The 13,551-nt window shown below is 41.4% G+C and overlaps 1 protein-coding gene across 1 annotated transcript in view; it reads left to right on the top strand.

The window, feature by feature from the left end:
• Window positions 1-2,177: 2,177 nt before the first annotated feature.
• Window positions 2,178-13,551, top strand: part of ABL1 (ABL proto-oncogene 1, non-receptor tyrosine kinase) — a 202,824-nt gene continuing 191,450 nt past the window's right edge. The window contains exon 1 of the mRNA XM_027869464.1: window positions 2,178-3,487. Coding sequence (XP_027725265.1) covers window positions 3,352-3,487 — 136 coding nt within the window. The 5' untranslated portion in view covers window positions 2,178-3,351. The remainder of the gene's footprint in view (window positions 3,488-13,551) is intronic.

Below are 13,551 nucleotides of genomic sequence, written 5' to 3'. Positions count from 1 at the left end.
GTTGAAGGTTATTCTGCTCCTTCCCCATGCCCCATGTAAACCCCTTGAGAAACATCACAGAATTTTAGAACTGGAAGGAGCTTTGCAATATGGAAGGAAGCTCAAGAGATCATTTAGATCAACCCACGAATTTCACAAAAGGGGAAACAGGCCTGTGAAAGAAATGACATTAGGGGGCAGCTAGGTGGCACAGTGGATAAAGCACCGCCCCTGAAGTCAAGAGTCTCTGAGTTCAAATCCCACCTCACACCAAACCCTTGACAGGTACTAGCTGTGTGACCTTGGGCAAGTCACATAACCCCGATTGCCTCACTAAAAAAAAAAAAGAAATGACATTAAATAACCATTTATCAAGTGCCTATGTGCCTAGCACTTACATTCTACTAATAGAAAACAATTCTTACATACATACATATTACATCTATACAAAATAATTACAAAGTTTTTTGTTTTTTTCTTAACAGGAAAGTAAGGACTGGGGAGATCAGGAAAAGTCCTGTATGAAGTAGCACTTAAGCTGAGCCTTTTCCGAAGGAGCTTAGTAGGAATTCCAAGAGGTAAAGGAGAGGAAGTAGAGAGCATACTAGACACGGGGTACAGCTTGTGCAAAGGCCCAGACAGACCATCCCTCCTATGGATATGTTCATGGATATGCCCTTTGAATATACCCAAGTAAAAGATGAGCCCCTCATCCTAAATTGCCTCCCACTTCTTTGACCCTTCTGATAGGTACAAGGTCATAAAGTAGTTAAGTGACCTTGTTGTCTCACTATCTTCCACAGCTTCTGGCGTGACCTCTTACATACGTGCTCTAATATTTGTTGTATAAACCACCTAACATCTGTGAATAAGGAAGAAAGTAAAATTCCAGTACATGCCTGTGTGTTTTTTATTTGGTCAACAAACATATTAAATTTCCCAGTTATATTGTTCCTTCCATAGCTCCAATGCTTTAGCTCTTGAGTAGAATGCAACAAAGGCTGGACAGGAACAAACACAATTATATTGTTAATGGGAGAGGGGTGGCATACAGGTGTATCCCCTAGGTATCTCAGGGAAGAAATCCTATTCCAGTTCTGAGAAAATCCCGTCCGTAGTTTATGTCTTGCTCTAGATCCCCCGGCAAGGGCACTCTCGCTGGGAAGACTCGTGTCTGCTCTCCAAGGGGCCTGTGAGCCCGCAGAATCCCTGGAGGGAAGGACTGAAGAACCGGTTGGAAGAAGAGCGCTTAGTCTAAGTGTGGCCCAGAGGAGGGGAGCAAGTCAATGAGAAACTACAACTCCCAGCGGCCTTCAGGAGGGTGCACAAGGCGATTGGCTAACAACTTCAATACTAACAGGCTCACCAGCCAATGGAGAAGAAAGTTTTGTCCCCACCTGATTTCTCTGAGACCAATAAAAACAAGAGGGCGTTTCCTTTCTTAAAAAAAAACCGACTTAAAAACAGGGCGGTTTTTAATTATTTCTGTCTAGGCTCGTCGAGACGCCAGCATTTGGACTGGAAAATACGGCTGGCTCATATAACGGAGATTGTCCCGTAAAAAAACAAAACCCCCCCCAAAAACACAAAACACCTCCCCTTGGGCGTACGCCCCTCCCCACTCTTCTCTCCTCCTCCCGCTGCTTCCGCTACGTCCCGTACGTGCTAGCGGCGGGCGGGGCCAGGAGGGGCGGGGCGCGGGGAGCCCGGGGCGGGGCTCAGCCTCGTTGTGGAGCTGGTTGTAATCCATCATGGCGGCCTAGGGGGTTGGTGTCTTTGCCTGAGCAGCCGCGCCGGAGCCGGTGGCCGTGTACCCTCAGCTAAGGCGCCCCCCCGGCCCCCGGTCCCCGCCCCCGCCGCTGTAGCCCCGCGCCCCAGCTGGGAGGGGGAGAGACAGACAGAGAGAGGCAGAGAAAGGCAGGCAGAAGGGGAGGCAGGTTGGCAGGGAGGGAGCGGGCGGACGCTCGGGAGCTCCGGGGGATGTGACTGACTGACCATTGGCTGGGGTGGGAGACCCGAGGGAGGAAGGACCGCCGGGCCGGGGGCGGCGGGTGTTCCGGGCCGAGTTGCTTCCCCCTGCACTCCGAGGACTGGGCAGCACCTCCCCTCCCCCCGCTTGCAGCACGGGCATCTCGGTGACTCCCTCCCGACCCCGGCTTTTGGGGTATCGGGGGAGGCGGGACTCTCCAGCAGGGTCGGACCCCCACCCCGGTGCCCGGAGCTCCTCCGCCGATCCCTCCCCCGTGGGAGACGGCAGCGAGCGAAGGAACCAGCCTCCTTCCTTCCCCTGCTGACCCCTCTGCTCCCCCAGACTCTCCTGTTCCACTCCTTTTCTTCAGAGGTTCCCCAACCCTGCCATTCACTTCTCTTCCTCCTCCCCCTCTTGCCCCCCACCTTCTCTCCCTTCCCCAAGAGGCTGCCAAGTTTTCCCTTCCGTCCCGGGTTCAGCTTCTCCCTGGTGCCACCCATTCAAACACTCTTCCTCATCCATTTGCTTTCCCTTCCTTCCTCCCTCCCCCCTCCAACCTTGCCAACCTTCAATGCCCTGAGTCTTTTTCTATGTCACCTAAGGCCTTATTAGGCTCTAGACAGCCCCAAACTTTAATGCAAAGGAAAAGTCTGGGTTGGTTCCACAGGCCCTTTAAAAAAGCTGACTTGAAATTGCTGGCAACGCATTCCTCGAGTGGCTGACTGCTAATGTAAATCTATTTGTGAAGTCTGGGTGACCCCCCTGCTCAGTTTTCCAGAGAAAAGTAGCAGCCAGATTGGCAGGAAATTTGTCAAAGATGAAGAAACCAAGATAGGGTTTGGGCGCCTTCCACAGGAAAAGTTTCAGAGCCCGTATCCAGATCCTTATGTCAAAGACCATTCCTGATTTTTTCTGATAAGCAGAGACCCAGAAACAGCTACACTTTTGTCTTTGTTTGGACATCTAAAATGACCCTGGCATCCCTGACACTTTTAAACTTAAGTAATACTCCATGCAAATACCTTACTCTCAAGAGGGTTGCAAAAATTACAGTGGGAAAAGTGCATTCCTTGTGAATATTTTTTTTAAAATGGCTTCACTTTTGGAAAGAAACTAATTCCTATTCAACAAGTAAAAGACATCCAAATCGATTGACATTTTGATGACATTATAGTTGTATTGGTCTAACTGATAAACTGTAAAATTGGAGCGCCTCTTTACCTGAGTGGACTTTGAAGCCTTTTTTACACTCAGTTTTGGGAGAATTCTCTTGTGATTGACTTCAGTAAGTGATTTCTCTGGAATGTGAATGTGAAACCCAAATAGTTTTGTCATTCTAAGCTATTGGACCATTCTGGAAGATCTGAAACCCTCTTCTGGAAAGGGTTGTTTATTATTCCTTTATGGGGCAGCAGCCTGGAAAAGTCCTTGGGGACCAGAGAAGGCCAAGTTTGCCTGCCCTGCACTTTATCAAAGGAGCAGGGAAGAAGGAATCATCAAGGCACGGGGGTCCACACTGCAATGTTTTTGTGGAACATGGTAAGTGCTTATTAGTATTGCTCAAATTAATGTTTATCATATGGACTTTGCCAGGGTGCTAGAATTAGAGCACAACAGATTTTTCTGATTCAGACTACACATTTAAAAATTTAGAAAGCCACTATATATATTTCTCTTAGTAGGCTCTTAGACTCACTTTTTAATGAGAAAAAGTTTCTTTATGACTTGATGTTACACAAAATCTCATAGCTTTATTTCCTACCTAGCACTTCAGATAACTTGCTATGTCATGTTGGGCAAGTCATTTCCCCAAAATGTGAGCCTCAGTTTCGTTTTGTAAAATGAGAGGATTGGACTAAATGATTGCTAAGGCCTAGTTCATTTCTAATAAATCTATGATTCAATGGTAATTGAGTATATATTTTGCATAAATGTCACTTACATAGAGTAGATGCTTATTAAATGCTGGTTGAATGAACAGACAAATAGAAGTTCTTTTATCTGACGTGAGTGCCAATCGTTTTAGTAATGTTTTTCTGATTTTCAGTGTGTTTGAAACGACATTTATGAAAAACTGTCATTGGAATTTTTAATGTATTGTTATTTTGTTGTCCTACTGTATGTGTGGGCTTATATTTTCTAGTAAGCCTTTTTGGTTAAGTTACAGCAAACAACCAACTTAGACTGATACCTCTCAGCAGGGAACAGTTATTTAACTTGTGCACTCAGGGTTCTGTTCATAGTTGTGTTATGAATAGTATTTGTGAGGTGACCTGATATGGCCTATCATTATTAAAATATCTAGTGATGCTTCGCCCTAGTCATCAAATTCTTAAAGTGTTCAAGTCATATATTTGTAAAATTCAAGTGAGGATTCAAGTTACTAAATGGGAAAAATAACTTTAATGTACTGAGACTTTTTAAACTGATAACTGCACATGACAATTGAAATGTGAGCATGACCCAGATTAATGAAGTTGTTAGTATTTTCGTAGTGGGCATTTAGTCCAAGGACCTTTTTAACCAGGATGTATTCAAGGTGAAGAAAAAGAGATGCAAATTAACTAATCCTGTGAGTACTTTAAGTTTTTTAGCAGCATGGTATGGTGCAATGAGTGCAGAATTTGTAGTCTGAGGACCTTGCTTCAAATCCCAGCTCTGTATTAACTGTGTGATCTTGTTAAAGTCACTTAAACTCTCTGGGCCTCAGATTTCTCATCTGTAATATTAGGGGGTTTGACTAAATGACTTTCGAGGTCCCATTCAGATTCAATTCTGTGATCTGTGACCAGGTTAGATACTTGAATTTTAATTCTGCTTCAGCTTGTTGAAAAAGCCCTGAAATCAAATTAAATTTTAGTCCAGTTTGACAGGCAGATTTGGTGATATTTAAAATAATTGCTCATTATGATTTCTCCTCTCTTTCACCCTCTGCACTCCCTCCCTCCTTTTAAAAGTTCATTTTTAAATACACTGGTAACAAGTGATGACATCTTAGCTGACTAGTCACTTTGTTATATCACCTTTTTTTTTTTTCTTGTTTTTTGTTTTGGTTGGGCAGTGGGAGTTAAGTGACTTGCCCAGGGTCACACAGCTAGTAAGTGTTACGTGTCTGAGGTCGGATTTGAAGTCAGGTCCTCCTGAATCCAGAGCTGGTGCTCTATCCACTATGACACCTACCTGCCCCTTCTTTTTTTTTTAATAAATTTTTTTTTCAATTGACAAAAATCTTCCTTTCCCTCTCACCACCTCACCCCCTCAAGTTGGGAAAGAAAGAAAAATAACTGAAAAGAAACCAACTTGACTATACATGTTATAAACATAGTCAAGCAAAACAAATTTCTACATTGGCCGTGTCCAAGTACACACACACACACACACACACACACACACACACACACACGTATATATGTATGTATCAATCTGCACTCTGAATTCATCACCTCTCTATTAGGAGTTGGAGAGCATGTTTCACCATGAGTCCTCTGGAAATCATAGTTGGTTATTCTGTTGGTTAGAGTTCCTAAGTCTTTCATAGTTTTTTGTCTTTACAGTATTGTCATCGCTGTTTAAATTGTTGTCTTCGTTCTCCCTACTCACTCTGCTTCAGTTCTTGCAAGTCTTCCCAGGTTTCTATGAAATTATTTCCTTCATTATTTCAAAGGACACAATGGTAACCCATTTTGATTGTGGACTCAATACAGTCTCTGAGGCTGAGGTGCAACAGAGTATGGTTACATTCTCTGCTGCTTGTGCTAATTTTGACCTAACAGTTAACACCTAGAAAACAGGTTCTCTAGCCAGTACCACATCATCCATTTGTAGAACCACTGGTTACAGCAAATGGAGAAGTTTTGAATGCTGTGGGTAAGTTTACTTACCTTAGCAGTATACTTTCTGGGGATGTACACATAGATGGTGAGGTTGACACACCCATTACCAGAGCTAGCTCTGTATTTGGAAGGCTCTGAAGGAAAGTGTTGGGGAGAAGAGGTATTAGACTGCCCACCAAACTGAAGGTCTATAGAGCTGTTGTGTTGCCCTCATTATATGCCTTTGAAACTTGGACAGTCTACCAGTGCCATGCCAGGAAACTGAACAGGTTCTATTTGAATTGTCTTAGGACAATTCTGAAGATCACCTGGCAGGATAAGATACCGGACACTGAGGTCCTTTCTTCAGCTGAGCTGCTAAGCGTTCCAACTTCACTGCGGAATTGGCTGGCCATGTTGTTTGAATGCCAAACACATGTTTGCCTAAAAGGCTGTTTTATGGAGAACTCACACGAGGCAAGTGCTTGTATGAAGGTCAGAAGAGTGATAAAAGGACACCCTCAAGGTCTCTTTGAAGAACTTTGGAATAGATTATGAGGTGGAGATGCAGTCGCAGGACTTCCTAGCATAGTGTGCTCACATCAAAGAACGTGCTGTGCCCTTTGAAGCAGAATTGCAGTAGTTCGAAAGAAATGTGAGATGTGTGAATTTAGAGACATCTCCACTCCCGATGTTCATGTGGACTCTTTGTGCTTGACCTCTGGTAGAGCCTTCCGAGCTCATATTGGTCTGATCAGCCACAGTTGGACACACTGTACCTTGACCCCAACATAGTGATGTTATTGTGGTCCTCTTTGAGAACAAAGGACAACAACCAACCAATCGTTTCTTTTCTTTTTTTTTTTGAAGGTAATTGGAGTTAAGTGACTTGCCCAGGGTCACACAGTTTGTGTCTGAGGCCAGATATGAACTCATGAAGATGAGTCTTCTGATTCCAAGTCTTGCACTCTATCCAGTGCACCACCTAGCTTGCCCCCCAACCAATCATTTAATCCCATTTGTATATCATAACTTGTTTAACCATTCCCCATTTGGTGGGCACCCCCTTAATGTCTAATTCTTTGCTACTCCAAGAAGTGCTGCTCCAAATATTTTTGTACATCCTTAGAGTTTGTTTTGCTTAGAACTTTTCCCTCCCTTAATTTACCCTCTCTCTTATTCTCCCCTCTCCTTTCTCTCTTTTCCCTCCTCTTTCACTTTTGAATGAAATATATTTTGGTACACAACCATGTGTGTCAGTCAGTTAGTAAGTAAGCATTTATTAAGTGCCTACTCTGTATAAATTCATAAATGTAACACAAGGCACTGTGCTAATCATTGAGGATACAAAGTGTACTTTCCCCTTCCAACAGTTCAGATGAGTGAGAAGCAAACAGCTACTGTTCCCTCCATTCCTTCTCCCTTGTTTGTATAGACTTTGCTTGTTCACCCTTTTATTTGTGTGATTATCCTTTCTCTGCCCTTTCTACCATTAGTGTATTCTTCTTCTTTCCCCTTTCCGTTCTTTTTTTAAGATCATCAAAACATAGCAGAACAGCTCCAAAGTCCTCTATCTAATTAGACTCCTTCTATGGTGCCTGGTGATAGGATTGTGGGGGAACACGTGTATTCCCCCCCCCCCCCCCGCCCCGCCCTGGACCTGATTAGAAAGAAAACAGTTTGTTCCAGGAAACATCTAAGTGGTGCAGCGGATAGAGTGCTGGGCCTGGAGTCATGAAGCTATGAGTTCAAATCCATCTTGCTAGTTGTGTGACCTTGGTCAAGTCACTTAACCTTAGTTTCCTCAGCTGTAAAACTTGTCAAGCCCCTACCTGGAAGGGTTGTTGTGAGAAATAAGATAATATTTGTGAAGTACTTAGCGTAATCCCTGGCACATAGTAGGTGCTTAATAAATCCTTCCCTCCTCCTTTCTTTACTTCCCTCCCTGATCATTGCTTGCTCTTGTTTGCCTTTTTATGTTTCTTTTGATTCTATGCAGCTTTGATCTCTTCATCAGGAATGCTAGGAAGCCCTCTATTTCAGTAGTGGTTCATTTTTTTCCCCTTCTAAGATTATATTCATTTTTGTGGGGGAAGTTATCTTGACTATAAGCCTATGTACTTTACCTTCTGTAATATATTCTGAGCTCTCCACTCTTTTTTAGTGGTGGCTGCTAAATTGTGTTTGATTCTTACTGTGGCTCTTCATTACCATACTTGAATTCTTTCTAGCTGCTTGCAGTATTTTTTCTTTGACCTGGAAGGTTTGGATTTTGGTTGGCTATGATATTCCTGGGAGTTTTTGTTTTGGGCTTTCCAGAGGTAACTAGTAGATTCTTTCTGTTTCCATTTTGCCATTTGGTTCCAAGAGAGGTGGGCAGTCTTCTTTTATGACTTCTTCAAGTATGATGTTTAGGCTGTTTTTCTTGGTCATCATGGCTTTCGGGTAGTCCACTGATCTTTAAATTATCTCTACTCAATCTGTTTTCGAAGTCAGTTTTTCATGTGAGATATCTTACATTTTCTTTTTGTTTTTCAGTCTTTTTAATTTGTTTGAATATTTCTTGTCTCATGGCATTATTATTTTCTATTTGGTACAGTCTTACTTTCAGGAAGTTTGTTGCTTGGGTAATGTTTTGTACCTTTTGTGCCAAACCATTAATTAATTCTCTTTCCAGTTCTTTCTTCCATAGTTTTTATTTCTTTTTCATTTTTTTCTTTAGTGTTCTCATTTCATGTATAAAAAAGTTTTTTAACCCATTTCATCTCTTTCAGGAATCCTAGTTGAACTTGTGCTTCAGGTGTGCATTCTTTTGAGGCTTTACTTGTAAATATTTTGGAGACATTCTTTTCTTCTGGGTTTGTTTCTTTGAGTGTCCCTGTCACCATGATAGTTTTTTTTTTAATGGTGGTATTCTTTTTGTTTTTATTTGTTCATTCTTTCAGCTTACTTCTTGACTTTTTTGGGTAGTATTAGGCATTATGTTATTCCAGTATCTCAGGGACAGCTTAGGTTGGGAATTTGTAAGTTTTCAGTATTTCCAAAATGTTCTTATCCAGGGCTCAGTCTAATTTCTTCCCTCTCATTGAGCTTTGCAAGTTCCTGACCTGGGTTTAAGTCTTTGCAATAGACCTGTAGACTAGCTCTGGTAGTGCCAGTAGATTCCTGCTGGACTCAGCCACTACTAACCAGCTGGAAAGCTCTGCTTGATCAGAGTGATAGATCTGCAGGGCACTGCCCTTAGGCACCAGTCCCATCCTAAGCCAGCCCTGGATTTGTGACCTTAGTGTGAACTTGGTAGTGAGTAATAGAGCTGCCAGTTGGCATCTCTTCCTGTACGCTGCACAGGTTTGGACCCTCTTTGCTGGATTTGGAATGTCTTCTTGCCTGGGTGCACAGACTCTTCCTGTGATGGAATGCTTTGTGGTGCAGTTCCTGGCTAGACACTATCCTCAGTGTCCATAGACCTGTCTGTCTCCCTGTGCAAACTTGGGCTGGAAAAATGACTCATGATTTTTTTCCTTAGATTTCCTGATCAGGATTTGGTCAAGTGCTGTTTTCTAGATCTGTTTGGAGGTGTTGAGGGTAGCAGAACTTCACTATATCTTCCTGCTGTTCTGCCATGTTGGCTCTCTAGCACTTTTTCTTTAATATTGTTATTTGTTGACCACAGTATATTTTCTTTGGGTTGCAGTACAGTATTTTTCTTTTAGATTTTTTTTCCTGTGATCTTTTAAATGCTACTATATGATAGCATGTCAGCATACTGAAATAGTGTATTAGACCAGCTTGAATCTAGGAACCAGAAATAGATTAATGATCATAAAGCAATACTAATAGAAATGGTTATATGATAGCATTTTTTTAGGATGATTTGGGGTTAGGAGGGTTAGTAAAATTTACAAGGATAAATAGGAATCATTTATCTTTTTGTTCCATATGTGCCAGAGAATTCAGCATCTTAACAGTTTTGAAAGCATTAGTAAGAATAGTATTTTGTTAGTAGTTATATAAGAATTCATTCTTATTCTCACTTTTAAAATCTCTTTTGGTAAGTGCTTCCTTTACATGTTTAAAGTGGTATTCAGAAGTTTATTAAGTCAGGATTTGACATTTCTTGTTTTATAAAATTGAGGTTTTTTTAGGGGCAGTGGTTTAAAAAACTATAATTCAAATTTTGTATGAATAAAATCATGCATCTTCAAGTTCTGATGTTTCTTCTGAATTTGGGGGAGCGATAGTATAGTGTAAAGAGTGCTGGATTTGGAATTGGAAAATATGGTTTTAAATTCCAGCTCTGCTCCTTATTACTTGTGACCTCGTACAAGTCTTGTTAACTTCTCCCGGGCCTCCATTTCCTTATCTGTAAAATGAGTGTATTGGATTTGATAACCTCTGTGGTCTCTTTCACCTTTAAAGCTACAAGCCTGTGATCCTTTGACTTTTTGTTAGTCAGTCTACAAGAACTTATTAAGCAATTGCAATGTGCCAGGCACTGGGCTTGGTACTGAAAATGCAAGTACTAAGAGTGATATCATCATTATTCTTAAGGAGCTTATGTTTGAATGGAAGAATCAACAAATACATATGTAATCATATGCAGAATAGATGAAAAAAAGGATAAATAAATAAAGTAGTTTGGTAAGGAGGATACTAATAGTTGGGGGAGCAGGGTGTTCTGTAGAAATTGGTGCCTGAGCTGAGTCTTGAAGGAGGAAAGATTCTTTGAGCTAAGAGTGATGAGGGAGTACGTTCTAGGCATAAGCAATGGCTGGAGAGTGCCATGTGATGTGGGGGAGAGGGAAAGCAGAAGAGGAGAGAGAAAGAGAAAGAGAGGGTAAAGGAAGGGAGAGAGAGGAAAGAGAGACCATTTGGTTGAATTGAAGAGTGAAGAAGGGGAAATAATCCATAGTGAGGCAGGAAAGACACATTGAGGCCAGGTTCTTAAGGTCTTTAAAAGCTGTTCTAAGGTAAGCTAATAGTTTATATTTTATTCTAGAGGCAATAGGGAGCAAGTGGAGTTTATTGAGATGGGGAGGGGACAAGATAAGATCTACCTTTGAGATTTGGCAGCTGTGTGGAGGATGGACTGGAGTGGGCCAGTTGGGAGGGTTTTGTGTATGTTGTGCACGGTGTGATGGGAACCTGAGCTAGGGTGGTTTGTGTAATTAGTCAGAAGGGGTCATATATAAGAGAGACTGTGGAGGTAGAAATGGTTTGATTTGGCAACTGATTGGATATGTGAGTTGAGAGAGTGATAGTCGAGGATGACCCCAAAGTTGTGGACCAGGCTGACTGGAAGGGTAGTGGCATTCTTGAGAGAAATAGGGAGGTTCAGAAGAAGGTGGGTTTTGGAAGAAAATGAGTTCTTTTTTAGATATGTTGAATATGAGATGTCTCTAGGACATCCTGTTTGGATAAACATACAGTAGACAGTGGGTAATGTGGGACTGAAGCTCAGGGGAATTATTGTGGCTAGGTATATAAATATAAAAATTATCTGTAGAGAGATGATAAGGTCATCAAGGGAGAGTGTAGAGAGTGAAGGGAAGATGACCCAAATCAGAGCCTTTGGGGAATGTGATATGGATCATGAACCAGCCAAGGAGACCGAGAAGGAGTTGTCATAAAGGTAAGAGGAGAAGAAGGAGAGAATAGTAACAGAAAAATCAAGAGAGGAAAGACTATTCAGGAGGAGAGGATGATCAACAGTGTCACATGCAGGAGAGGTCAAGAAAAATGAGCACTCAGGAAAGACCATTAGATTTGGCCACTGAAGGCTCATTGGTAACTTTGGAGAGCAGTTTCAGTTGAGGTCAGAAGCCAGATTACAAGTCAAACCAAGTTAGCAAGCAATTATTAAGTCCCTATTATGAGCCACGCACTGTGCTAAGTACTGGGGATAAAAGAAAGGCAAAAAACAGTACCTGACATCAGGGAGTACACAGTTTAATGGGTTAGACAATGTGCAAACTAGATATATACAGAATAAACTGGAGATGATCTCAGAAGGGAGGCACAAGCAGCAAAGGGTTGAGGAGTGAGAGGAGAGAAAGTGGAGGCAATGAATAGAGACAGCTTTTGTGTTTGAAAATTTTATTCCATAACATTTTTTTCCCAATCCTAATGAAATTGTCAATGTAATACATCTCTAATCAAAACATATATCTTTTATTTCAACTTAAGCAAAATCAATGACTATATTTATGGCTTAACTGAAAATGGTTTTAATACTGGATGTCTTATAGACATCTCAAACTACACATGTCCAAAATAGAATTCATTATCTTTTGCCTAACCTTCTTCCGAGACTTGTCCACTTTTGTCCAGGGCATCGTCATTCTTCTTGTCACCCATTTTGCATCATTGGTATCATCCTTAACTCTTCACTCCCTATATTTAGTCAATTGCCAGATCTTTTTCCTGTTTCCATAGTATCTCTTGCATCTATCCCCTTCTCCTTTAAAAATTAAAAAAAAAATTGTCAAGCATTTATTTTTTTCTCCCTCCTATCCCCCCCCCAAAAGAAAAAAAAAACCTTGCAATGAGTAAGCATAGTCAAGCAAAACAAAGTTCCACATTGACCACGTCCAAAAATGTGTGTCAGGTTCCACATATTAGTACATCATCTTCTTGTGGGGGGATGTAGATAACATTCTTTCATCATTGATCCTCTGGAATTGTGGTTGATCATTGTGTTAATTAGAGTTCTTAAGTCTTTCAGAATTGTTCATTTTTGCTATTTATGATAGCTTATGCCTGTAGTCCTTGCTGTGGGGGCGGCTGAAGCTGGTGGATCTCTTGAATTTGGTTTCTGAGTTACAATAGGACAAAAGCTGATCAGGTGTCCATAGTAAGTTTGGCACCAACATAGTGAGCAGCCAGAAGTAGATTGCCACCAGATTGCCTAAGGAGAGGTGAACTGACCCTGGTCAGAAAAATGGCAGTTTGAAATTTCCCTGCTAAGCAGTGTTGGGATTGGGTCCCTTTGTGACTGCTACATTTCCAACCTGGGTGAGATGGAGAGACCTAGTCTCTCCTCCCCACTCCCCACAAAAAATTGGCTTGTTTTTGCAATTTTGATATAGTGTTAATTGTTTGATTCAGCTCACTTTGCATCAGTTCATATAAATCTTCCCTGGTTTCTCTGAAACCATCTCATTCTTTATTCCTTACTATATAATAGTTTTCCATTACATTCATGTACCATAATTTGTTCAGCCATTCTCCAGTTGATGGACATACCACTTGGTTTCTAGTTTTTTGCCACTACAAAAAGAGCTGCTATAGATATTTTTGTACATAGAATCCTTTTCCTTTTTCTTTGATCTCTTTGGGGTGTAAATCCCAGTAATAGTATGACTGGATCAAAGGATATGTAGTTGAGTAACTTTTTGGTCATAGTTCCATATTGCTTTCCAGAATGGCTGTACCGATTCCCAGCTCCACCAGTAGTGTGTCAGTTTGCCCTTTTTCTTATAGCCCTTTCAGCATTTGTAATTTTCCTTTTTTTGTCAGCTTTGCAAATCTTATGTTTGTGAGGGTTGCTTTAACTTGCATGTCTCTAATTATTAGTGATTTATAGCAGTGATGTCAAACTCAAATAGAAACTAACCTGCAAATAAGAATCTTTGTGGGTAGAATTATGACTTAGAAAACTACATATTAACATTATCTGTGTTCTATTGTATTTTTACTTTGTTAAGTGTTTTCCAATTACGTTTCGGTTTGGTTCTAGCTGTATTCAGAGCTAGACTGGGATGGGAAACCTGCAGCCTTAAGGCCACATGT

Source organism: Vombatus ursinus, unplaced genomic scaffold (assembly GCF_900497805.2).
Source record: "Vombatus ursinus unplaced genomic scaffold, bare-nosed wombat genome assembly UNPS02014793.1, whole genome shotgun sequence".
Lineage (NCBI taxonomy): Eukaryota > Metazoa > Chordata > Mammalia > Diprotodontia > Vombatidae > Vombatus > Vombatus ursinus.
This window is presented reverse-complemented; position numbering and strand designations above follow the sequence as displayed.